Consider the following 27,942-nt stretch of genomic DNA (forward strand, 5'->3'; position numbering starts at 1 on the left):
CTTGAATCACGCAACCTGCCAGAGCCGCTACAGGTTGCTTGAAGTTAGCCTGTCTTCATGTCTGTTTGTGAACTTAATTGGACCCTTTTAGACACATTTGATCGAGTGCTGTTTGTGAGAACCTGGATTAAAGCAGGACGAGGTCTGTGTGTTTGGTTTGAGCGTGTGAATGGGTAGCGAGATGGAGGCGAGTGTGCTGTGCATATTCGGTTGCAGGGTTTAGTTGTGTAGTTGCAAGAGCGGCATTACTACAAACAATATAAGCTTTAGTGATGTCTGTGCAAAGTGTATAAAGCCAAGTTGCCTTGACTTGCATCCAGGAAATCTTGTATATGACTTATTGAGTCAGTTTTGGACTTCAGCGTAACACTGGAGCACTGTCTAAAATCTTTAAAACAATAATTGCTACAGACAAAGTTGGTACACTGGTTTCCATATAATTTTGTCCTCAGTCCTCAAAAGGCACCAGATTTGTTTTTTTGCTATTAACTCATGATCCTTGAGGTTGACTCTCTTGCAGTTGGAAAGAAGCATACTGGCAGCTTTGTTTTTTCCTTTTATGCCTTCTTTTCAAACACTTAGTACCTACAAGGCTGGTTTTCTATAAGAATTCAATGTGTGTATTTAAGGTTATGGTTGTGCTTTCTAGAATAAATCACTGCCGCTTCAGTCGGCTGAAGGCCTCTGCTTCCTCTTCTTGATGCAGAGCAGGACGATGTCGAGTCAGCCTGTGTGTTCACCGAGCAGCTGGCACCATGGAGGACAAACATGGGCCTGTCAGAGGAGGCCAGAGGCCGCTGGATGGGCCAGAGGCCACAAAAGCCACAAGAATTCTGACTCTGGCATGGCAGAGCAACAGCTAAGGCCTCTTTTAGGTTGGTCTAGAAGCAGAAAGGGTCGTGCTGCATCATGGATTTCTGTGAATTTCAAGGATGTTGTCTTCCTTTGGCTTGTGCCAGTAATCAAGCTTCTCCCCTCCTTTCCTTTTTTTTTCTTTTTTTATAATTTTGTTGTTTTTCTTCCTTCAGAAGGAGCCATGTGCTGCAGCTCATTCTTGTCCACTATGAAAAACAACCTCAGCAGACTTGCTTAGGTAAACAATCCATCACAAAAAACATGACAGCTTATGGGATCAGTCAGTGTTTCAGTTTTATCATTATTCCTCTGAGCCGAGCCCATTGTTTTCATATCAGCACTGCATTACGTTACGCTCTGCTTACTGTCAATCACCTCACACTTGGAGGTCTCCTGGAGGAAGTAATCAAACCTAACATCTGGAGGTTCCTGTGGGACGGCTGCAATAAGTTGGAAATGAAAGCCTGGGTTTGTAAATTATATTTAAAAAATAAGCTAAATTTAAAAAAAAGAAAACTGGATGAAGACAGCAGGAACTGAGTATCTTCAGCCTCTGCATCTTCTTCCTTTATTGTCTCCTTGGTTTTTTGTGGGGGGTTTAGGGACAATTTCTACTTGACCATGCAGTTCAACACAATAGGATCTCTTGTGGCACATGGGAGTATTTACCAAAGCAACACAGATGAAAGGATCTTTTCTCTCCCCTCCACATCTCTCTGTCACTCTGTTTCCCGCTTCCAGTCTGGATTGATTTATCTGTACTATTTCAATTGTCTCTGTAGCAGCAGATGTCGGCCATATTGAAACTGAACTTGGAGCCAGGCCTTCTCAACTGGGCTCAGGGCTGTCTCATTGGTTTGACTCATTGTTTGATTGCTGAGTTTTTTCTAGTATCACAGTTGTCCCTCTAAAGTTGGAACAACCCTGGGTCAAGTACAGTACAGAAGTTTGCAGAAGAACACTAAGAGGGCCAGAAAATGTAAGTAAAAGTAATATCTCTATTTGAAAGAAACCAAAAATATTTGATTGGTTTTTAAAAGGTGCATCTCACCTCCTAAGAAGATTGAATGAACAGTACTAATTAGACGTAGTCACTGTTTAAGCCATGAGCCACTGTCTTAGCTTCTTTCAGCTCATTGTTTTGATTTCATGACTTTCAACTTTGTTTCATTTTAATCTCACAGCCTTCATCAGACTGCCACAGCAGTGAGATGGCTTTAAAAACCCACTTCAAGTTGCCTGACCGTCACTAATCAGCTGACAAACAAAGTAAGCACCTATAGGTAGCCATTTTGCAGCTACAAGCGCCAGATACAACCTTCAGGACTTGGTGGAGACCAAATACAGAGCTAAAACAAGGGGGATACAGAACACCAAGTAACTGATTATGTTGCTCCATAACTGCAGGATGTGTAAATAAGAAACTGTTTACTGACAGGTTCAACATATCATCTTAAAATATGTCAGTGATGTGTTCACAATGTCTTTTGTTGCTGCCCCCAAGTGGCCAATATATGTGCGAAATGCAGGGTCAAAGTAGCTTTAAAATCATCTCTACACTGCCTGACATTGTACAATATATTGTCAGTCAGCTCTTCATTGAACACAAATTTTCAAACCCCATTTTTAATATGGCGGAACTATTCCACGAAATGCACCTGTGCGTCATTTTATATACTTTAAATATATATTTAAATATGTCAGTTTGATATATTTGGTATATCTAAAACCTTTGGGGTCTCCATAGTAGTCAAGATAAAATCCTGTAAGCTTGAGCAATGTTTGGCTGCACAGTAAGAGTTTGGCTGACCCACCAGTGAGTCAGCTTAAGAGGTTAAACTCAAGATGATAACTAACATGTCACTGAAAACTCATTGCTAGTACTGTCAGTAACTCCTCTGGCCTGATCTACAGTAACAAACAATCAACAGTTAAACAATTAGCATCCCATAACTCAGTTTTATGTGCAATGTGCGCCACTCCCTTCTCATTCCACTTTTTACAGCCCCCTCCAGAAATGACACAAACGTCTACAGGGAGACATGAAGAAAGAGGCAAACAGAAAACAGCGCAGTCATCCAGTTCTTCAGAACACAGCTTTAATCAGAAACAGAGAGACTGTTACTTTGAAATGTCCCCTCTCACATTCATCTGCTCTGACATGTTTGGGGACACTGATGACAAAGGCTTAATGCAAAAAACCTGTTAGAAAGATCCGTAAATGGTTTAAAGAGAGAATAATAAGTTTGCAGCAGTTACAGGCAAAAGCATAATATTAACACTCACTATAGGAAATGTGAGGATACAAGTTTTTCCTTGGTTTTACTGTCCCATTGAGCCTTTTGACAATCAAAGCAGCCTTATTTCCACCTCTCATAGATCACATTCCTGCAGCGAAACAAAGAGAGTGCAGTGATGCTTTGATTAGCCACACAGGACAACGCAGGGGTCAACACACCAGAACAAGCCTCCCAGTTTCACCTCCCTGCCTCCAGCTTCTCCTTCTATACAACTCTTCTTATTAATTCCCCTTCCGGGCTTCTTGCAAATCCTATCAGTCTGTTTGTCCGGATCTCGCTTGGCGGCTTTTCCGGATCTTGAGAAAAGAAGGAACTAAGAGAGAGAGAGAGGAGGGCTGGAGTCACTCTCCCAGAGCGTGGATCCAGGATTAGAGGAAAAAGGGCAAATACCATGGAGGGTATAGAGGGAGGCAGCCGTGAGGGTTAAGACGCCAAACAATAGAAATTAATTAGAACTCTCTCAGTGGAGCATTGCTCTACTGATTAAGGATTTGGGGATTATCGGATAACCAGGTGAAATACTGTTATTTGTGTAAGACGGGGCCTCTTTCACTATAATTTGTCACTACATGTGAAGGCATGGATGTAAACTTTACACTGCAAAAAATATTTTGGCACAGAAGTTTAAGTTGACTGAAAAATAAATCAATACATGGTAAAAGCTTATTGACCCCCTTTGAACCAATGTTCCTCTTTTGTTTCCCCTAAAGCTCTCTTTTTTCCTCAGTACTCGGTTCCTGTAACAATTTACTTAATTGTCAAGCAAAAACTCCAAAAATTCTATTTTATTTAACTATCTTAACTAGCTATAACTTTGAGAGAGTTTGTGATGACTGCCACTGGCGGTTCAGTTAGTTATTAAAGGGGAACTTTTTACTTCTGTATATGTGTAAAAAAAGTTGTAGGGAGCCTTTTGTGGCTCCAGAGGAAGCTGATTAATTACCTCAAGTGATGTCAATTGAGACAGCGTCGTTGGTGCTAAAGACTACAAGTTTAAAAACAAAGAAAAATCTGGTGGTGTGTAGTTAAAAATAAGTGAGCTCTGTTTGAGGCTAGCAGCTCAAGGCTACATTAGCATTTACTGGCATAAAACACCAAAACCTGCTGATAATCAGTGATTGTGGGTTGGAATTAAACTTTGGTGCTTTTGTGAAGATAAAATCTGTGTTTGAATACAGGTATAACACAGTTGGTCCAGTGTCAGAGTGGCTGACTGATTAATGAAGAGGAGCTGGAGACTCTAACCTGAGGGTCAAAAGATCAGAGACACAACAGCGGAGAACCACAAGTTGAAAAGAAATAGGGAGATGGTAACTCAAGGCCAAGGTCTCTCTCTCTCTCTCTCTCTCTCCTCTCTCTCTCACACACACACACACACACTCTCTCTCACACTCTCTCACACACACACTAACAGACATTTTTGGGGAGAAAAAGTCTTTGTGAAGGTTTGATGTTGTTCGTCGCTCCCTCCCACCCTTCAGGCAGAATGGCTAATGATGAGAAGGTGTATAATTTGAGGGCCACAGTTAAGAAAAATGTGCAGCATTCATAATGAATGATAACAAGCAGGATGTTCAACACAAATTAAAAGAATGAAAAGGCTCAGTGTTGTCCCAGGACAACTTTACCCCTTATCAATCCCAAATAACACAAGTGTAGTTTGATTACCCATTCACTATTCTATCAGTGTAAACCATTTTAACAACCCATTAACAGTGTGACAACAGAGGCTTATTAAGAGCGTGCACAAAAACCTTAGTTAACCATGTTTTAGCCCATGCACATTTAGTTCAGTCCAGTTAAACTAATTCGGGCACAGTCCTTTTCATTTTTTATTTTTTTTATTTTCGGACTTGGACTGTGTGTTGTTGCAAACAACAAACAAAAAATACCTCACTGTGTTACTCAATTAGTTTTTTGGTTAAATAGAGTCCTATTAATATAAATATCCTGCTTCGATAACTCTGCAACAGCCTAGTAACTTCTTTGGTGTGATATCAGGATTTTGCAAGCCGTTATTGTTCGAAAATAATTTCAAGTGTAGAAGACATTATGAAAATTACAAGTAGGTAAAATGTGCCAAAAATGTCAGTCTCATATAGAGTAAAATTTGGTTTTCTTCAAACCCAGTGAGGAAAATTTATGCATGGGTTGGCACAATTTGGTGTTGTAAAGTCTCATTTTAAAGGTGGTTATTGAAAAATAATGTTAAACAAATATTGATTTGACACCATGAAACGTTGATGTTATGATGCTGCTTTGCAGTTTGGCATTAAGTATTTGTGAAATAATAATCATTTTCAAATGTATTCAAAGATGTTTTCATACTCAAAACATCTAAAAATTCAACAGTTGACCATCACCTTGTACACGTGGGCGTTTTGTTTTTTTCAGTGTGCATGTAACGGTAGAAAACTTCAATACATACTCCGCCCCTAAAATCTCTCGAGAGTCTGAGGGGGAGAAGAGAGTCCAGTCTCTAAACACACGTACAAACACTCCTCCAGCACGCACGTAAAAGCAACCGAGCTGCTTCACTTCACCAGTGAACCAGAGCGTTGAACTCATCCAGTCTGCGTCCTGTAGTGGAGTTGGGACTTTCCTTCGTTTTCTAAGTGCGATTCTTTGTTTTGATTGTTTTGAACCTCAGGGACAGCGGGTTTTTTGCATTGCATGTAGCGAACGTGTTTCCTTATGATGCCCGGATATCCAAGGAGTGTTTGCTCCACGCTTTGGATTCATAATGGGAGGATTTGTGTCGGAATAGACAAGGACGCTGCGTAAAGGAGATCCTGAACTCCCAGTGTGACCATTGAAGCTCGTTTGAATCCTCCAAAGTGCGGTATGGGTCTCTCATCGACACTGCTTCTGGTTGCTTTTCTGGGTAAGACACTGTTTAAGTTACCTCAATTGACTCTGATCCATGAAGTGCAGCAAGTGTAGATGTTCGAGTGAAAAATGTGTTTGACTCCACGTGTGCGTGGTAAACAAAATGCGTAAACAGCCTATAACCCCTGATGCATAAATAACAGATAATGGTTAGATCACCTTAATTATTATTATCATTATTATTGTTTATTTTGTTTTAACTTTTTAAATTTGCAATACATTTTGAAGTGCTTTCTTCCTCTGTGGAGCGTATCTGTCAGGTAGAAAACTGACATTCCTCTCCTAACCTCAACACACCTGTTTATTACCATGGCTGTGTGTTTGTGTCTACCAGCACTAATAGTAATAATATTTTCTTGATAAGTTATCCCTTATGCCACAGTGATGAACATGTTTGAAGGCTAAAAGGCAATAAAAAGCTTCCCCCAGGGCTGCTTGGGCAGATGAAAGCACTTGAAGAGTTAAGAGCCACTTAAAACATCCATTCCTGATGAAAACCCTGTCTGAGCAGCAGAGGATTATGGGACTGCAGTTGACCCAATCCATCTGCTGGCAGTGACAGAGGAAGGCAACATTTGGCTGCAACTTCAAATGATTGGGTTGAGATAAAACGATATTTTAGAGTTCAATTATTCTTAAGTGTGTTTGAGTCAATCTAACATTCAATTAAGTGGTGTGTTATTGCAGCCTTTAGTAGTGGCTATGAAAATGCACTGTCAGGATAGATTAGTGTGGGCTGTAAATCTACCGGGGGGAGAAAACTTCAGCAAGAGCTTCAGAGAGTTAAAGGTTAAAAAAGACTCAGAAAGAAACATGGAGCAGCAGCTGCTTGTACTTCACCTTTTTACTGATGTGAATAACACTTCTGCTGGGGCTCTATACTGTAGGGTCTTTACATATTATTTAGTCTGTAAGTGTTCAGCAATTTCCAAAAAGAATGGTTGTTTAAGTAATTGCTTATCCTACAACTTTTGATTTTCATCTTGATGTTGGCTACAGTAAAGATATGTGTGAGTCTCTCTCAGATTTTGGTGATTTGCCAGTGCAGGAAGTGGACAAAATGGCAAACATTAACAACAATGATAGAAAAATGATAGAACATTTTAATTTAATTAAACTTAGACTCAGCAACAAGTGTCAAAAATACATGGAATCAGCCTGTAAAACGTGAATGTATTGAGTTATATTTATTTGCATGCATACTTTTTATACATAAATATACGCAGCTATACTGTATGTTTTGTACCGTATATACTGTACTTTGCATGCATATAGCTAATAAAACACAGATTTAATACATTAATGGATTTTTAAAAGGATTATGCTTGTGAGATATAAAAACAACAAAATGTTTTTATATTATACATAAGGGCAAAATGATTATCACGATTATTTTGATCAATATTGAAGTTGATTATTCATTGATTTTAGAGTAAAAAATAATTTATTACACATTCAAATAAACAGCGACTGCTTTCACTTCCATTTTGTGCTACATTCCTGCTAATGTACAATACTTTGCATCCCGATAACACTGGTCCTTATTCACAGTGCTCCCCTAGCTAAGTATAAATAAAACAGTACCAAAACTTTTTACCCAAAATATAACTCTTCTGCTCTGGACTGCAGCAGCAAAATTTTGGAAAGTTTTTCATAGTCTGCCACTATATGCGTGAAAGCTCCCCTGAAGTGAAGCCAAAATAACTCGATCGCCCCCTGTTGGCTGGCTGATAGTTTAGGAAGAGCTTGATTTCATATTCTGATAAAGTTGTTATCAAGATTTATATACGATAAAATGTGCAGAGAATATTCATCATTCCTGCAGGACAAACACTGATGTTAAAGAATAGATCCTTGACAAAATGATCTCACCTCACGGTCCATTTAGTAACTGCTCTAGAGTTTTCAATTGTATCACATGATCTTCATCAACAAGTAGAGTTTATCATTGAATTTTAGACGTTTATTTTCCATTTAACCTTTTTGTCCATGTTCTCTTATACGTTGTGCTTCGAAATTCGCTCTTGACTTTGGAAACAAAAGAAGAAGCTTGGTAGTTTCAGAAAAGTTTGGTACTAAATGGAAAAGATGGGACTGAATGGACCCTGTTATTATCAAATTATAGTTTCATGATGTTTGGTAAATGTTGGTGTGCTTTTTAGATCATGTCTGAAAAAATGTGTAAGCCTCATTACACAAATAATTTTAGAGTTTCTAAAAAGTAAGCATATAAAATGTTAGCATCAGCCTGCTACATATGCTATTGGGCCACAACACTTCTAGCATGGCTATAGCAAACTGTTAAGCTTATTCTAGTCTGTTTTATTATTTTTGTGGAGGTTTTTCCTCATCCTGCTTTTCGTCTTTCTAGGCTCATATCTGCGACGGTCTGTTGCATGTTAGCATGCTGGTGTTAGCATTTAGCTTAAAGCTCCACTGTGCATATACAGTCTAACTGAGCCCCTGGAATGGCGACACGTGTTACAAACCAAAACAATATTTTATGATTTTCCTCTAAGCTGAATGTTTAAAATTCTTAAGATAAATGTGTATCGGATTATAAAAAGTGCTGTGTAGAGTAGTATGTAGAAAAAATATACTCAAACCAGTACCTTAATTATTATTGTACATCTGTACAGTCCTTAAAAATCTGCAAGTGTTATGTCATTTTCTCCAGACCCTTCAAGGTTAACATGGTCACTGCCAAATGCTAAGATAACTCAAAGAACAGTCCTTTGTCTGGTGGCTGCTCTGGCACTCCTGGATTATTCTCTTCCCATAAACGATGTGGAGTCTCTCCGCTTGTCAGGGGTCCCAGTGCTGTTACCTCACTGGTGGGATCAGGCCAACTGGAAATGTTCTCTGTGGTTTGGGGCTCTGGGAGTTTTGTGGGTGCTTTGATTTAGATAGAGAGCAGCAGTCTGGGAAAGCAGCAGCAGCGAGGGACCGGAGAGGGTTCAAGTCGAGCCTGATTATTGCCTTAATGTGGGGAGGGTTTTCTTTAAAGAAAGCTTTTGGAAGAAACTCACACATTCAACACTCATTAAATGTGTACAGACGCTGACACTTAAAAAGTAATTTTACAAAAAGGCTACACATAACCTCTTTTTAATAATTTCCTCATTTATTTCTCTGTAAGCCTGTTTTTCCATTTTGAGTCATTGTTTGGCTTTGATGTGGAATAAGTGTTTGTAAAAAAACCAAAAGATTTGTATCTGTGTTTAAAATTTCTCTAAATGAAACTTGTGTTTCATTATAATTATGATTTTCTCACAAAGCCACAAATAAATGTTGAAATAAGACTGAGAATGACTTGTTCATGCAAGTTATTCTTAGTTTAGAATATAAATGAGCTTTCCTTTCAAGATAGTGTGTCTTTTTAAGTGAGGAAATTTAATTGGAAGCTGGGAAGGAGGAATGTTGAAGATATTGGAAAAAGATATTCATTCAGTATCTTACCAAACATTACCCCAAATCACTTGAAAGCTGCAATTACAGGCGATTACAGGCGATAAAAAAATAGGTGGGTGGAGACCATTTGAATTCTCTCACAAACTTTCCTTTGCTGCTGTACTTAACTTACGAACATAACCCAAATTTCTTAAGAAAAATACTTATTTAAACCCAATGAACCCATCATCTTTTCCTAAATCCAACCAAGTAGTTTTGTTCCAATTCACAATGTTAACCACTTGTTTAATAACAGCGATTGTTTCACCGTTGCACCTGTCAAAGGTACTCTCCACCGGTCATGTATGTAATTTCGAGAGTCCTTTCCAAACAACCTATTCTGTCATTTAAGGTATGAGGATTTGTTGACAAATATCCACAGATGAGAGGCTGAGTATTGATTAAGCTGGTATTTTTACTCGATGTCCACTTAGTAATTAATTAATCCACGTATTTCATGAATAGAAAAACTACTACATGGACAAATGAATGTCAGTAATAGATTCGTAATGCCGGTAACTCAATTGATAATGGTTGTTAACCAGCCCTTGTTGTGTGTATGTTTGTACTTTTAATATTATGCCTTGTAAAAAAAAAATGCAGTTGTGTATTTTTGCGTATCTATTGCATGCATGTATTTGTATAATGATGGAGGGGGAAGTGTGTGTGTGTCCTAAACTGAAATTCACCTGCTATTAAATCTGAGGCACGGAAACCTCGTTGAGGTTAAAAGTGTGTTTGCATTAAACATCTCACCAGGTTTCCTATTAAATTCACACACACACATGCTGGTAGTTTCTGCTCTCCTCGTTGTTAAAGCAACTGTTGGCAGCCACTTAGGTTTTTTTTTCCTCTGGTCCAGAACTGACTGCAGGTGCAAAAAAAAGGCCTCACACACATAAACACACACAGCAAACTGTGAAGCCTTTTCTTTGACTTTTTTTATCACAGCTCCAGCCAGCAGCGTTACTAATGCCACCAGCTGAGTCGGGGTATCAGGTCTCCCCCCGTCGAGTGTTTCCACAGAGCAGCGCTGTGATTTGGTGATTTACACACATAGGAGCTGCCTCGCTGGGTGTAAAAAAACTTGAAGGAGCTTTGTTCTTCATGGAGCTTCTGGCTCCTTTAATCAGATGTGGGTTTATTTGTTCCTCCCTTGGAGTTATTAGTCTCAAATTAATAGCACTGAGGCGACTGCAGCAGCATTCCAAGGTGTTAAATGATATCACCCAGCACGTCGGGTCCAGCTAGAAAGAATTTAAAGCAAAGTCTTCATATTTCATGGTAGATTTTGATGATATCAGAGTAGTACATTTAATAAATCCTTGCTGGAATGTGAGCCTCAAGGCTTTTCTTTGGCTGAAGGCTTTGAAAATGCTTTAATTTCCGATATTGTATCCCCTTAAGCTCAGCCCATTGTTGAGCATATTGTTGTTTCATGTGGTGCATCGAGGGTACGCGGACAGGGTGGGAACTCAATCTTCAATGCTGCTCTTGTCCTTTTTAACCTTCTTTGTAGCTTGAGTTTATTTTAGCATTTGTTTCAAGTCAGCTGTAGTAGCACAAAGCCATGTATCAGTTGTTCAACTTGGACATCTAAGCTTGGCCTGTTCGTCACATGTTCAGCTAATATTAACCCATAAACACCATAAAGACTCATACCAGGTGTTGCAGGTCCCAGATGAAGCCCTGTAATCCTAATCATAATGATGACATGAGTTAAAATGACTACATAAAACCTTCTAAAACTCTTCAAAGAATAAGCAGAGTGAAAACTTGAGCCAAACCTCAAACTAAACTGACAACTTCTTTTCCTACTTAATTGTAATTTAAAAGCAGTTGTGCTTCATTTATTAGGGGGTAAAGATTTAAAAGAATAAAAGATCTGCCAAACTAAACTCATTCTTTAGCGGTTTATTCAACCTCAATGAAGCACATGTCTGAGGTTAAAACCTAACTGAAAGGCTTATTCAGCACCAGTGTATCTATTCAGGATTTCAGCATAATTCATAACACTGCGTTAATAATCAAACATAAATAAACTTTTATCCTCCCAATTTCACATTCTTTTCAGAATAATATCAGTTGAATCCATAAGGGGTGCTCATTTTCAGGTTCATACTTGTTATGTGGGTTTCTACTAGAAAATCTTATAATGCTTTAATGGTCAAAAGGCATATTTTCATCATACCATTCGTCTGATTATACCTGTATTCACCCTCTGTTTAAGCGCCTGTCTCTTTAAGCCCTGCTCTGATTGGCCTGGGAGAAAAATATGGTGCACCTTTTTCAAAGGTAGTTCTCAGGCCGGGGGCGGAGATACTCAGATGGGGTGCGATAAATTCTAATGAGCCTGTGACATAGCAAGGGAAACCAAATCTTATTGGCTTGTAGAATCACATGTTTTCTGATCAAGTTGACGAGTTGTATTCTTAGTCAAAAATCTTATGGTTGAAACCCCTTTTTTGTTTATATTTCTCTTTATGAAGAGCAAAAAAAATAATAAAGTAGAAATCCCACCCAAGCTAAACCTTTTGGTGTCCTTATTGTTTCCACAGGCTGGGCTGAAGGTGGTTCCTCTCTTCACTACTTGGACGGTCGGTCCGGCCGCCTCTCTCTGGAGAAAACCTTTGGCCGATCGCTCAAAGACTCCCAGTGCCATCACATGCTGAAGCACCTTCACAATGGAGCCCGAATCACTGTGCAGATGCCTCCCAACGTAGAGGGTCACTGGGTTTCCACCAGGTAAAGAACTAGGACTTATGTCTTCTATGCATCTTTTTTAAAAGCAGGCAGGAATATTTGACATACAAAATCCAATGCAATTATCCCCTATATGTTTAAACGAGGACATTTAAAACATGACATGTAGCCTAAAATAGTAAAGGTGATAGGTGATCTGTAATTGGGGAACCTCCATCGTAGAGGTTTAATTCAAACATACTGGTGTTTTTGCTTGTCATTTTGAAGTGTACCTTACACCAACAAGCAGTTCAGGCTGGTTTTGGTGAGGTATGAAAACAAAAAATAAATGCAAAGAAGATCTATGGGATGTCCCCTAAATAGTAGATGTTCTCTGCAACATGAATCAATTCATAATTTCATGTCGAATTAATTCATTTCTAGAAGACATTATTGATGATTTAAACACTTTCTTACCAAGAGAGTAGTAAATATAGATGTTGTGCAAGGACATGCACTTATGATGAAGTCAGAAGGCAGTTTAAACAGCAGCTTGACTGAAGTATATTGTGTAAAGCAAGCAGAGGCAGAAAAACACCAAAAATAAAGAAATGGCTTGCTGCACACTAAAAAGCTCTCGACCAACTTAAGACCTTTTGGTATTAATTTATAAAAAATTTAAATGAGAACTTGCACAGTATTTATCTGAAACCTCTGTTTCCTGTTGCAGCTGTGAGGTGAGACCAGGTCCGGAGTTCCTGACACGCTCTTACAGTTTCTATGCCAACAACACCTTCCAGGCTCACCAGTTCTACTATGAGGACAACCACTGCACCAAACCCACCTACACCCTGGTGATCCGGGGTCGTCTGCGCTTACGCCAGGCCTCCTGGATCATCCGCGGCGGCACAGAGGCAGAGTACCACCTCCACCACGTCCAGATGGTTTGTCACACAGACACTGTGGCCAAAGAGCTCAGCCAAAGGCTCAACCGGAGCTGTAGAGGGGCCGTGAAGGGCCCCTGGGAGCCCAGTGTGATCTATGAGCTGTGGAGCGAGGAGGGCGGCTACGACTGCTCCAGGGAGCTTAACTTTGCCATGCATGAGCTGCAGCTGCTGAGGGTGGAGAAGCAGTACCTGCATCACAACCTGGATCACCTGGTGGAGGAGCTGTTTCTAGGAGACATCCACACCGAGCCGTCCCAGAGGCTGTACTACAAGCCGTCCAGCTACCAGACCGCCCTGCAAAACGCCAAGGTAAGTCCCTAATGATCATCTCTCAGGTAGTTTTGGGTAAAGGGGTTGAAATGTAGCTGTGGAGTTTTTGTAGAGCAAAAATATATAGCTAGTATAATTTTGTAGATTCCCCTTTAAAGGGATCACAACATCATTTTTAGGGATCGTGAGGTGATAACCAGAGTAGGAAACAAGTCTGAAAACACAAAAGTGTGTTTATTTTTTTTAACAAAATGTTGGCCTTTTATTCTTTTAATTGTATTGCCATGCTTGCAGTGGGGCTTAAGGAAAGATAATATCTGTAGAGGCCTCAGAAGATTTTCAAAAGTAAAAGGCCATGTATTTGTTCACTGTAGTACTTGTCACTCTTAACCTGGAGAGGGTTGCACACAGACTTATTAGCTGTAGCCAATATTCTTTCAACAAGGATGAGACATCTCGTGTCAGAAACAGCATGAACTGACCTGGAGAACAGTCTGTTATGAGAGTTTATCTTAAGCGTAGCCTAGCAGGGCTGTGAGGAGACATGGGTAAAAGAGCATTTGAAAGTAAGTCTTTGCATTTTGTTTATTAGGTATCAGAGCAGTGGACTGATCAGAAAAAAACCAATAAGTGCTGAAGGATTAGCTTAGAAGGATGAATGTCAAGTTATTTTAATATTGTAACTTGTGAGACAATCTGAATGGTTTTGCGGCTGTAAACTCCACCTGTCTGTGGCAACAAACTGCCATTTAAGACTTATTTAGATACCTTTTTAATCCAAATCTGATTTAGGATCAGTGTATATGCAACAATCTTTCCCCTCTGCACTAAACATTTGCACTAGTAGAAACAAGAAACTGTGTACTTATTGACTTCATCTCCAAAATCTAACATCAAGAAAGAGCCCTTTCTTTCCTCCGCTGTGCTTACGGGACGTAATTTCTCTATTTACACTGCTGAACAGCAGTTTCCCCGCTGGGTGAAACCTTAGAGTGTTGTTTTCACTGTCACCCTCTACAGAGATTACAATGAAATCATGTTCGGGTCCGCTGTCTAAATAAACATCCATTTGAACGGGGACGTTGGGGCTTGGTGTTGCTGATCAGAATGTAAACAGAGTGTGAAGTGAGGATCTGTGATCAGACAAGCTCCCCTGTGATTCTGCAATGACAAGAGCTGCTCTCCTTAAGCCTTTCTGGCCCGCTGAGGCGCAATGTGAAACCCGGCCTATCTCTGGGAGCGATCAACATGTGGTATTCCTAGAATTTGGAATCTTGCGGCCATATGAATTATTCCAGCGAGCACATACCAGGTCTGATTTCATGCATGCCTGAGACTCAAATCAAAGTGTTGCATGTGCTCTATTTCTCCTTCTTTTCTTAAAAGGAGGAAGTGTGATTCACTTTGCAGTTAAGAGTCAAACTGAATTATAGCATTGTCTTAAAGGGATGGTTAGGTTTTTTCTAAATGGGGATGTATAAGGTACTTATCCATAGACAGTATATGACCTACAGGAGATGGCAGTCAGAACGCACCCAGTTTTGAGAAACAGACAGGAGTACCGGCACAGAAGCATAGCAATGTACTGCTGAGGACCCCTTTTAAAAAGGGCTCTCTGACTACAAGGTAAAGCAAATCGAAAATATTCTAAATATACACTTTAGCTGATATTGACTTTAAGGTAAGCTTTTCTTTTTGGCTAAAATGTTTTGCTGCTGCCCCCATCCACAGCAGAAAACCCAAATATGATGGAGGTGAATGAAGATCTGATTGTGGTTCTATGAAACATCACATTTACAGAATTCAACATCAACAGCATATTTTACTAGAAAAAGCATCCCCATTTACACACACTGTCAAGATTTATAGCTACCTTTTTATTTTCTGTAGAAAGTTGTTCCAATATAAAATGTTCGCCATTTTCTTTGGAATAACTGACAATGTTTCTGAAGACATAATGCTGTTGAAAGTTGTAGTAAGCAATATTTTTGAGGTTTTATAATTATGTTTAATGGAGAGGTGACAAACTTTGTTAAAAGTAAAGTGAATATTGGTGAAAAGGCTTTATGCAATGTTTTCCACATACGCAATAGTACTCCCCAAGACCTGTTAACAGACTTTAAATTCATCAATTGGCCAGACACAAGACTCCATGCTGTTTCATGTTTGAATGTGTAAATAGCAAACTATTTGCTAATATGAGTCTATTATCAACTTTATAAGGTTGTCATTGTTATGTTCACAGCTTGCTGCATTCCCCCAAGTGGACGAAAAATGTATTAATGCTGCTTTAAATCTGGCACAAAAATGATATTCCATTCACCTCCATATGCGTGGAGGCAGAAAATCTCAAATGCAGTCTTATCACAAATTCAGCTCATAATGCCAAAACTATCTGCTTGGCTAGATCCCTGTAAAGAAAAGTGAGGAAATATATTATTTTGTAATTTGAGTGATTTTATTTAATAACGCAATCCTGAATTATAAGCATTTTTTCAAAACCTTCATAACTACATTGGTCAAATTTGGGCCCTATTGTTTACCAGCTATGCACATATAGTAAATTAGGTTTTAAATTCTATACTTTTTGGGTGAAACAGTGGTAGAAGGTACCTCACTCCTTCCTACTCAAAAAAGCACTAAATCCGACCAACTCTTGAGGTTGTAATGGTTTCTTTTCAGGGATTTTTATTGCAATGGTGACTTTCCAATCCATTAATCTTAAGCGGTGTACCCACAGCTGGTCCCAGTCCAGAACATTTGCTGGTGCCAGCATGTTCATTCGTGGTTATTGGGTGTATCTCAGAAGTGATGCAAGAGTAAAGCAGCAGACTATGTTTTTAAATTTGTTTCTGTTCTGTTCTCTCCATTTTCTGTCGCCTGGTTCACCGTTATGTCATTGAGGCAGACTAATGACCACTTGATAATGATGCTTGTTAGGAAGGGATCTGTGTTTTTATATTGTTGTTGTTGTTGGTAAAGGGTTTAGGTGGTTATCGTGTTTTCACATGTATCCCTCATGCAGAGAGTCATTTGTCACGCTTTCTTCAGTTTGGTTTATGCTTTGTTGTCTTTTGCTATTTCTTTTTGAGACTATAAGCCTTTGAAAAATATTTAAAACTTGAGCAATAAAGCCAGATAAGAATCTTATTATGGATTCCTGGGGAGTCCTCTTACAGGAGAGATGCTGGTCTAGCTCTGAGGATCCTATCATAAAAAAAAAAACCTTGGGTGAAGTTAGTGGTGGAAGAAGCATTCACATCCTTTACTTAAGCAAAAGTACTTATACCACTCTTTAAAAAGTGAAAAGTAAAATGTTCCCTGTCAGTGTTTTACTATGAATATGATTTTTTGGGGATTAATATTTCTAATGCGTATGTTGCATTTTACTGCTGTAGATGTTTATACAGCAGTTTAAGTATAACATAATATATAATACTACATATTATATATGTAATTTAATCAACAGCAACACATATTCTTTAAGATCAGCATATGCTTGTAGCGCTGCTGTCCTGTGAGAACCACTAATCTCTAAAGAGTCAACGATGCAAGGGTTTTAAAAAAGTTTATTTAGTTTAGAAAATAGGATAATTTTCACACACACATAAACACATAAAGGAACTCTTCATGTTTTAGTTTATCACAAACATTCAAAATCAACACATGTGGAGATAAATGTATATATTTAACTTTGACAGGAAGGGGATGAAAAACTGTAATCTGAAAAGTAAGCTGTCAGATAAATATAGGGGAGTAAAAAGTACGACATTTGCCTCTGAGATTTAGTGCAGTAGAAATATAAAGTTGCATAAAAGGGAAGCACTCAAATGAAATTCAAGCACCACTTGAGTCACTGTACTTAGTTACATCCCACCACTGGGTGTAGTTTCTATGATATAACCAAGAAGTGTTTTCAAGCCTGACGTGGTTTCTGTTGCTTGTAAAATGTTTGCTTCTGGACATCATCTTCCCCTGAATTATGGCGGTAATGCCCAAATGAAAGATTTCTGCCAAACAAAGTGTCATTCAGTTCTAGTTCGCCTTGATCTACTGTGGCTTGGATTGTACCTCATTTGTACGTCAATTCAGACCAAAGTGGCTGCCAAATGTAGCAGTAAAAATGAAATGAATAAATCTAATTTATTTGAAGCAAGAGAAGTAATATCCTTCCTCATTTCCTCCATTTTTTTATTTAATTCCAATAAGGGTATAAAATGCTTTGCTTTCAGTATAAAGAGCCAACAATTTATTGAAACACAAGATTGAACAGGTCGGACATTGTGTGTCTACAGTTGTGTATTTTGCCGTATAAATGTAAAGTTATAACTTTACATTCTTCCTTTTTCCTTGTAGTCTTAGTATGTTTTACATGGTTTGACTCTGGCTATTAGTTGAAGAACCATCCAGTTAAACCATAATCTGGGTTCTAATCATTATTTTTGAATGTTTGAAATAAGTATGGTGTCCCACCAGCAGTAAAACTTTTATTTGCAAGCTGCAGAAATGTGTACAAATACTGGGTAAAGCTTTCCTAAGGCTGCTCTGAACTGGCTTTTAAACTCAATGGTGTAATTTCATTTGAGTAATCTTCAGTTGTTATCAAAAGCTTAGCAAGTGAGTGCTTTACAGACCTTTTTCTCCTCTAAGGCTACATACAGGAATCCCTACTTTATTGCTGGAATGTGTTGCAGAGTGCAGACACTACTCAGAGCTGAAAACTAGCACTGCCATGTTCAGATTACAAAATATAATCTATGTTTTTGTATACAGTTAATATATATAATTTAAGGGATGCTAACATTTAACATCAGTTAAAGGATAGTGAAGCACAGTGGGTTTTTTTTTTTTTTTTAGTAAAGATGAAAATACCACATTATTGATGAGAAAGTAGCAGGTATCAAGGACCCTAAAGGACTTCAGATTTACCTAGAATTTCAATTTTTGTTATGCTATTATCGAAGCATGAAGCACAGTTACCAATTTATTCATATTTATTTAGCGTTGCTTAGTTGATTTAAATGTATAAATGCATCCATCCATTTATACATGGATGGATAGATCTCTCCCCACTTTTGAAACTAATCCTATGCCCTTGCTTCCATCATTCATTGCATAGAAGGGCACCATGAAAAATGGGGGAGATGACCTAAAGAAAAATAGATTGAAGACATTTTCATAGTCGGGCCATTTTTTTCAGCTCAGACAGGCCGTCTGTGTTTTATGGGCTCAAGACCTGGAACATGTTTTCCACACCTGCAGCCGTCTGCACTTTTTCTTGTAAACACACGTGTTAAAATAAACTCTCTGCATACTGTAATTATTTATTTTTCCTCCTGCTACACATATACAGTATATATGTCTTACTCGTACATACAAATACTAGTTACAAAAGTGCAGTAAAAATGCACTACGCTCTCATACACACATGGCTGGATTCAGAGGAGGCCTCCCCTCCAATCTTCCTATTAACCCGTCACTCTGAGGCGTTTATGGAGCTGCACTGGGATTATCATCTGTAGGACATAGTGACCTTTTTCTCTTTCTTTCAGAAAGTTTCAGTTACTTTTTTTTACTTCCCATGAATCTCATGCGGACATAGTGTTGCCTGGGAAAAGAGTGATTGGGTTAGTGGGATCAGGTCTTAAATGTTGACCACCCTCAAATAACAAAAACTCAACTGTCTCCCTGGAGTTTAGTTGTTGGAAAAGATTTTGTAGAATACAATATGACGGAAGCTTCCAGCTCTGAATCCGTCAGGCCCTCAAGTCTTTTCTGCAGCCAGAGACCCACAGCTGTCCTGCCTGTGGACACTATGATCACATGCTGCATCGGGGCTCCACTAAACCACACACGATATGAATTTAATATGATTAATGCTCATTTATAGACACTTTTTAATCAATATGAGGGTGAGGAAGAAACCCTGCTGTTTCGTAAGAAGCATGAAAGTTCAGTTCCCTATTCGCTATGTGACATCCTTTTGTCATGGCTGTAGTTCGACCAGACATCTGTCTTTTACAGCAAAATTATGCGATCACCCTGAGAAAATGCTGAACCCTTGTCTGACTTCCAACACTCAAGAGAACCAGACTGAAGGAAATAGTTTTTCTCCTTCACCTCTTAACTGAAGCCAGAAGTTTTTTATGTGGATTTCATGATGCTATATTCTGATAATGGATTAAAACAATTTTACAGTGCTGAGGGATTTAATATGACTGGATTTTTTTTTACAGCAATGTTTAAAGGGAACTTCAGCTCAGAGTTTGCAAACACTTAACAGCCTCAACAGCTGATTTATTTTCATGAATATTTATTGTTTGTCTTTCCTCACCTGTAATAATTTACTTTTCACTTCTGTATCAATAGAGCCCAATACATATCATTAGCTGATATTAGCTCATTGCAGATGTATCAATAAGTGTATATTTTGGCAGAGGTACTAAGGAACAGCAGCACAGAATTAGCAAAGATTCTTTTCTGTTTTAAGGTAATTTAGAAACCGTGTTTCCATCACATACCGCTGAATGAGAACAGTAAAAGGTCCCTTCTTGTTTATTTATCTAGTTCAGTACACATTTAGGGTTATAGTATGATAAGTGTTGATGTGGGAAAAAAATGATGTAAATGTACAGTATTTGATATTTGAAAGTCCATCTCGGTATCTGCATTGAGAAACCCACCAAATTGTAAATCAAGTTGATATTGCACACTAGTGGACTATTCTGATCTGAAAAGCTAACCCATGCCTTTATTTCCAGTAGATTGGATAACTGCAATGGTCTATTCACAGGGCTTTAATAAAAAGCTCTTTGACAACTTATTCAGAAGGCCACTAAGTCTAGGGTCCTGACAAAAACTAGGAAATATGACCAAATTACAACAGTTCTAAAATGCTTACACTGTCAGAGAAATAATTAAAAATATTGCTGCAAAGTCTGCGGATCACACACTTTGGGCCCAAATACATCTCTGATCGTTTTTGCTATATGAACCTTTTAGAACCATCGGTACTAGCTTACTGGTTGTCCAAAGAGTTACTTTAAATTTTGAATCTTTTGCGTCACTGGCCTGTACTTTTTGAATTGCAGTAATTGTATTACCATGTAAAGCTCATTGAATTGTCCTGGTGTATGAAATGTGCTATACAAATGAAGTCGCCTTGCATTGCATAATACAGTTGCTTAACAAGCAATTGGTTTCCTTCTTTATTAAGGATCTGTAGTTGGAGTTTATGTAGTTGTATTTGTATTTGTATATACCAGACTCACCTTTCCCCACCTTGTTTCTCAGAACCATGACCACGGCTGCATTGCATGTCGTATCATCTACCGCTCGGATGAGTTCCACCCTCCCATCCTGCCACCACGAGCCGACCTGACTATCGGGTTGTACGGCCAATGGGTGAGCCAGCGCTGCGAAGTTCGCCCCGAGGTCCTTTTCCTTACCCGTCATTTTATCTTCCACGACAATAACCACACATGGGAGGGCCACTACTACCACTACTCTGACCCCGTCTGTAAACACCCCACCTTCACAATCTACGCCCGCGGACGCTACAGCAGAGGGCTTCACTCCACCCGTGTCATGGGTGGAACAGACTTTGTCTTCAAAGGTAACTGGTTGATATTTTCTGGCCTTACAGCTAATGTTTTTTCTTCAAACGTTAATTACCAACAATTCTCAGCAGTGACTAGAAAAAACAAATGATGTGACTCTGATAACACAGTTTGAAGCAAATGTGGAACCAAGGATTTCTTATCTTTAGCTCTTCCACACGTCTCTATATCACATGCTTGCTTGAAGGAGCTAAGACCTTAGGGAAGCGAGGAGAAACATTAGCATAATGAAAAGCACCCTGACTCTCAGAAGAAGTTAACAGGTCTTTTTATGTCTTTCCTCCCTTAGTGAACCACATGAGAGTAACTCCCATGGACTTTACCACCACCTCCCTCCTCAACGTCTTCAATGGTAACGAGTGTGGTGTTCAGGGGTCATGGCAAGTTGGGGTGGAGCAGGACGTCACCTTAACCAACGGCTGTGTTGCACTGGGCATCCGTCTCCCCCACACAGAGTACGAGCTTTTCCGCATGGAGCAGGATGCCCACGGCCGCTACCTACTCTACAATGGCCAGCGTCCCAGCGACGGCTCCAGCCCTAACCGTCCAGAGAAGCGGGCAACCTCCTATCAGATGCCCCTGGTGCAGTGCTCAGCAAGCAGCCAGCCGTCCGAGTACAGCAGAGCGGACGACATCGACAGGCCTCTGCAGCATCACAATGACTGCACAGGATGGTACAGAGGCAGCCAGCAACACGTCCAGATGACTCTCGTGGCATTCGTCACTTCTTTGCTTCTCAGTTGGCAAAGCTAGAGAGCAGTTAGGGTTTTCTTTTCTACATAAGACACAACAAGACAAAAGTGTGGATTACAAGAGCAGACAGCTAATTTTAACATTTTACTTCTCTGATGTGAAAGAGGATGAAAACCGGTGCCCCTGATCCTCTGAACTCCTTCCCAGCTACCAAAAGACTTGACACTGCTGCACCACAGAAACTTTAGCACTTTAGAGTGGAACCAAAGACCAACCTGCCTGTGTTTCCACGACTATACAAAGATGTCTATATATCCACACAGACCTGAGTTTATGTTTTATGCAGTGCATTTACCTGCAACTATCAAGTTTTTTCTTGGTTCTGCAAAAAGACTCAATTTGATGTGTGGAAACCTTTTCTATAATAAACTCTTGACAATGAGCTCCGTGTCTCGAGGAGATGTGCTTGTGGATAGTCAATGTTTACAGTAAAAAGGCACTACACTCCTTGCATAACAGCAGTTTCTTTAAATATTGCAGGATGATGAACTCAACAGTAGTTATCTGTAATCTATTCCAGTATAAGGTCATGCCGTTAATTTGAATCAATAAAGGTAATTCATTTCCATGCATTCTTAAGAGAGCGCTCCATATTCACTGGCCAACACTTGACCTTGTTTCTATTGGGGCCATTTTGAAATGATGTTATACTCTGATTGGGAAACAGCAACTGCAAAATTGGCATATAAACGAGCAATTCCAAGCCATCACATGTTTTGTTTTTCTCGGTTAATGGAATACATGAATATATTTCTAGACATAAATGGGCCTCTGTGTTATGTTCAATTTTGGTCTTATTGATCATACATAAAATAACTGTCCTTCTGTTCTATAAAAGACTGTGCTTTAAGTTAAGTTTGTTGTAACAACAAATATAGAAGATTAAGGTTAACCAGGAATTTAACTATTTTTGGGTTAAATATTCCTTCAACTGTTTACAACCATGGTCTAACATGAATAACTGGACATTTATGTAAATGAAAAAAACAGATTCTGGTCACAAAGCACTGTATAGTAGGCCACACCATATCCAGATTGTGCAGCTCCTTGAAAAGGTTTTCATTGGGGAATCTGTGAAATGACAAAACAAGAGATTTGGGTCATTTTTAAAATTTGAGAGTCGAATACATTTAAAATGGCTGATGTGGCATTAGGTCTTCAGGTGTGGCACAGTATCAGCGCCCCTCAGTTCTTTGGTGGGATCTCAATTATAATCTTAATAAAGGACTCTGGGATGTCATCAAGCCCATAAGGGTGGACAACTATGTGTTTTGGAGTTTACCAGCATGCTTCTTCTCTACCAAAACTTTCAATGTTCAACAGAGAATGAACAAACATGCCATCACAGCATATTTTATGTCTGCAGTGGAAAAATGTTCCTTCAGCCTTATCTTTGATGTAGAATCTTGTTCAGACTGAAGAAACTGTATTGGACTTAAAGACATGTCTTTTTGTTACTGGATACATGTAAATAATAATAAAAGGTTTGATACTCCATCTATCGAGTCATTTTTTTAAGTGTGTCCATTTCTTTGTATACTTTGTAAAATTTGCATAGGCTATATAGTGTCATGAAAAATGTCTTGAAAAAAGTTATAGTATAATGTGTCATAAGAAATTCATAGTATAGTACGTCATGAAAAATGTGTTGGATAATGTCTTAAAAAAGGCATAGTATACTATGTCAAAAAATGTCATGAAAAAAAAGTAATATGTCGAAAGATTTCAAAAGTTTTATAATACTTCAAAAAATGTTAGGATAAAAGTCAGTATAGTATGGTGAAAAAGGTAAGGATGAAAGTCATTGCATTGTATGTTGAAAAACGTCATTGAAAGTCATAGTAAAGAATGTCGAAAAGTGTCATGAAAAAATTCAATCATAAAATGTCAAAATATGTCAGGAAAAAAGTCATAGTTTAGTATGTCGAAAAATGTCATGAAAAAGTCATAGTATAGTATTTCGAAAAGTGTCATGAAAAAGTCATAGTATAATATGTCAAAAAAATATCAGGAAAAAAGTAATAGTATTGCATGTCGAAAAATGTCAGAAAAAAATCATAGTATAGTATGTCAAAAACATTTCAGGAAAAAAGTCATAGTATAGTATGAAAAAAAATGTCATGAACAAAAAAGTATAATAGTCGAAAAAATGTGCATATATGTCAAAAAATGTCAGGAAAAAAGTCATAGTATTGCATGTCAACAAAATGTCAGGAAAAAATCATAGTATAGTATGTCGAAAATTGTCATGAAAAAATTCATATATGTCAAAAAAATGTCAGGAAAAAATGTCAAAAAAATGTCATGAACAAAGTCATAGTATAGCATGACAAAAAAATGTCAGGAAAAAAATCATATATATGTCAAAAAAATATCAGGAAAAAAGTAATAGTATTGCATGTCGAAAAATGTCATAAAAGAAATCATAGTATAGCATGTCTGTTACGTACAGTGTCTTGTATGTATACATGTTGTAGGCCTACATGTATTGTGTTCTGTTTTGTGTTGTTGGTTTGTGGTGTTGTTGTTCTGTCTCCTCCTACTGTTTTCATTCTCCTCCTTCTCAGATGTGCGCACCTGGTTCCAATCATTAATCATCACCACACCTGTTCCGGATCTCCTATCAGCCATTCACCTTTAAATGGTCCTTGTTTGTGTTAGAGAAGGTTGTTGTTTTTGGGTTGAGCTCTGCTTGGTTTTGCTGGTTCATTGATTTATCTTTAGTTAGAACACCTTTGTTAAAACCATTTACTTTAGTTGTTAGCAGCCTACTTTTGTTTTGTCTTTTGTTAATTCTTTGTTGTGCGCACAGGGACAAACGAGGGTAGGTAAGATACCCTGGGTATACATATTACATGCACGTAGGTTTACCTTTTGTTAAAACCCCAGATTTGCAAATTTCCCCGCTGCGGGACCAATAAAGGATTATCTTAGCTTATCTTATCTTAGAGTGAGCACCACCTGCTGTACTTTTGGGATATTTTTTAAAAAAAGGGATGATATTTTTCAAAAGTGATATTTTTAAAAAAGGATATTTTTCAAAAGTGAGGATATTTTACCAAAGGGATGATTTTCTTTTTTAACAAGTGAGGATATTTTTCATGAGTGAGGATATTTTTCATGATATTTTTTAAAAAAAAGTGAGGACATTTTTCAAAAGTGATATTTTTTAAAAAGGATATTTTTTTTTTTATTTTTCAAAATTGAGGACATTTTTAAAAAGTGAGGAGATTTTACCAAAGTGAGGATATTTTACCAAAGTGAGGATATTTTTCATAAGTGAGGACATTTTTAAAAAGTGAGGATATTTTTCATAAGTGAGGATATTTTTCATAAGTGAGGACATTTTTAAAAAGTGAGGATATTTTTTATGAGGACATTTTTAAAAAGTGAGGATATTTTTTAGGATATTTTCAAAAGTGAGGATATTTTTTGGAGCACATTTTTAAAAAGTGAGGAATTTTTAAAAAGAGGATATTTTTAAAAAGTGAGGACATTTTCAAAAAGTGAGGATATTTTACCAATTTTGTGAGGATATTTTTCAAAAGTGAGGATATTTTACAAAAGTGAGGATATTTTTCAAAAGTGAGGACATTTTTAAAAAAAGTGAGGATATTTTTCAAAATTGAGGATAAAAAGTGAGGATATTTTACCAAAGTAAAAAGAGGATATTTTTAAAAGTGAGGATATTTTTAAAATTTTGAGGATATTTTTCAAAAGTGAGGATATTTTTTAAAAAGTGAGGATATTTTTCAAAAGTGAGGATATTTTCAAAATTTTTAAAAAGTGATATTTTTCAAAAGTGAGGATATTTTTAAAAAGTGAGGATATTTTTCAAAAGTGAGGATATTTTAAAAAGTGAGGATATTTTCAAAACGTGAGGAGATTTTACCAAAGGGATGATATATTTTTTTAAAGTGAGCACATTTTTAAAAAGTGAGGAAAAAGTGAGGATATTTTTAAAAAGTGAGGATATTTTTCAAAAGTGAGGATATTTTACCAAAGTGAGGAATTTTTGAGGATATTTTTTTTTAAAAGTGAGGATATTTTTCAAAAAAGATTTTGAGGATATTTTCAAAACATTTTTAAAAAGTGAGGATATTTTTAAAAGTGAGGATATTTTTCAAAAAGTGATGATTTTTTTTCAAAAGTGAGGATATTTTTAAAAAAAAGTGAGGATATTTTAAAAAGTGAGGATATTTTTAAAAAGGATATTTTTTAAAAGGATATTTTCAAAAAAGTGGGGAGATTTTACCAAAGGGATGATATTTTAAAAAAGTGAGGACATTTTTCAAAAGTGAGGATATCTTTTTTTAAAAAAAGTTTTTCAAAAGTGAGGAGATTTTACCAAAGTGAGGATATTTTTTATTTTTTAAAAAAGTGAGGATATTTTTAAAAAGTGAGGATATTTTTTTCAAAATTTTTAAAAAGTGAGGATATTTTTGAGGAATTTTGAGGGGATATTTTTAAAAGTGAGCACATTTTTGATTTTTTAAAAGTGAGGATATTTTTCAGAAGTGAGGAGATTTTACAAAGGGATGATATTTTTAAAAAGTGAGGATATTTTTAAAAAGTGAGGACATTTTTAAAAAGTGAGGATATTTTACCAAAGGGATGATATTTTTAAAAAGTTAAAAAAATGTCACAAAAAAGTTATAGTATAGTGTCAGGAAAAAATTCATAATAAAGTATGTCGAAAAAATGTCATTAACAAAGTCATAGTATAGTACGTCAAAAACATTTCAGGAAAGAAGTCGTATAACATGTCAAAAAAATGTCAGGAATAAATTCATGGTATAGTATGTCGAAAAGTGTCATGAAAAAAATCATACGTCGAAAAAAGTCATAGTATAATATGTCAAAAATGTCAGGAAAAAAGTCAGTTAAGCATGTCGAAAAATGTCATGATAATTTCCACATACTATAATATGATTATTTTCATGACATTCATAATAAAGTCGTAGCATAATGAAAAAAATGCTTATGCAAATTTCTACATGCAAACATCTTTAGTTGTGAATCTACAGAGAATCTAAGCATATGTCCGTTGCTGTCTGCATCCCATAGCGGTTTTGTGGCTACCACTTACCATGTGGGGCCGAAGCGCACCGATCACCATCAAGCCTACACTTTGACAGAACAGCAACGTAATTAACTTTAACTTGATCATACATTGAATACCTAAGAAAATGCAGTTTAAGACTAATACGTTTAAACTGATATTCTATTTCAGATGCAGCAACTGGTCATTAAAGCACAGCTTCTCTGTTGTCTCATATTTACAATTGTGTAACATTCAGTTTGTCGCACAGTATCGCCATAAAGTAACAGTAAAGCATGTAATGCTTTAGTCTCCCTCTCACTCCTGCAAAGAAGAAAAAACTCAAATCTAGTGGTCTTTTCCCACGCTACCCTGTCCTCCAGGAGTCTGTATGAATCATACTACATTACGCTTTAATTAAATGATTGCGGGTTTCGCTTTTTGGGAAAATAAGTATCATGCAAAGAAGGTTCTGTATTTTAGCCATCATGCTGAATTGAATTAAGTTTGGGACCAAATGACCAGTGCAGATTTTGCCATCCAGCATGCAATAATGTACCAAATTACCGTGGCAGAAAAAATACTTTTATGCAAGATGGAACCATTAAAATGTACAAAAATCTCCTCCCTTCATAACTAAAAATAGAATCCAAACTTTCATTTGGATTAATCCCTTCAATAAACAAAGCATAACTTAACACTAGAGGGTTTTGTTTTTTTCAATTAAAGCTCATAACAGAGCCGGTGTCTGAGGTTGAGAAGCATTTTCTAGTTCTGCGACTCTTGGCAACTCATCACTAAAAGCCAAATAATAATATCAGTAGGAATGTCTAGAGTAATTAAAACACGTACTGTACTTGTACTAAAAGAGAAAGTATAAAATACAAAATGGATGCAGCAATACAGAGGGGAAAACCTGGCACACAAACCAAATCAAATCAAATTTATGGTATGAAATTATTAATATTTAAGGGTGTATCATTGAAGAGGGAGAGACAGGAAAAGACGGCTATCAACCATATTTTTTTTTTCATTTTTATTTCTTCAATGCTTAATACCATGGGACAGGATTTTAAGAATGGAGACCTTATTTCAGTCAATATTTGCCTCAGAAGGAATATATGATTTGTATAATA

General features: G+C 37.5%; 1 protein-coding gene across 1 annotated transcript; it reads left to right on the forward strand.

The window, feature by feature from the left end:
• Window positions 1-5,614: 5,614 nt before the first annotated feature.
• LOC129088931 (protein APCDD1-like) lies at window positions 5,615-23,185 on the forward strand. The gene is made up of 5 exons (XM_054596208.1): window positions 5,615-6,039; window positions 12,053-12,239; window positions 12,907-13,432; window positions 20,687-21,008; window positions 21,302-23,185. The coding sequence occupies exons 1-5, from the start codon at window positions 6,000-6,002 to the stop codon at window positions 21,763-21,765; spliced, it is 1,539 nt and encodes a 512-aa protein (XP_054452183.1). The 5' UTR covers window positions 5,615-5,999; the 3' UTR covers window positions 21,766-23,185.
• The last annotated feature ends 4,757 nt before the right edge of the window (window positions 23,186-27,942 follow it).

The sequence above is a fragment of the Anoplopoma fimbria genome, chromosome 3, assembly GCF_027596085.1.
Source record: "Anoplopoma fimbria isolate UVic2021 breed Golden Eagle Sablefish chromosome 3, Afim_UVic_2022, whole genome shotgun sequence".
Classification (NCBI taxonomy): Eukaryota; Metazoa; Chordata; class Actinopteri; order Perciformes; family Anoplopomatidae; genus Anoplopoma; species Anoplopoma fimbria.

Excerpts from the sequence above, each read along its gene's own strand:
- LOC129088931 (XM_054596208.1), top strand. The coding sequence starts at position 6,000 with ATGGGTCTCTCATCGACACTGCTTCTGGTTGCTTTTCTGG. Across the intron at positions 6,040-12,052 it reads GCTTCTGGTTGCTTTTCTGG|GCTGGGCTGAAGGTGGTTCC; the intron begins GTAAGACACTGT and ends TTGTTTCCACAG. Across the intron at positions 12,240-12,906 it reads GGTCACTGGGTTTCCACCAG|CTGTGAGGTGAGACCAGGTC; the intron begins GTAAAGAACTAG and ends TTCCTGTTGCAG.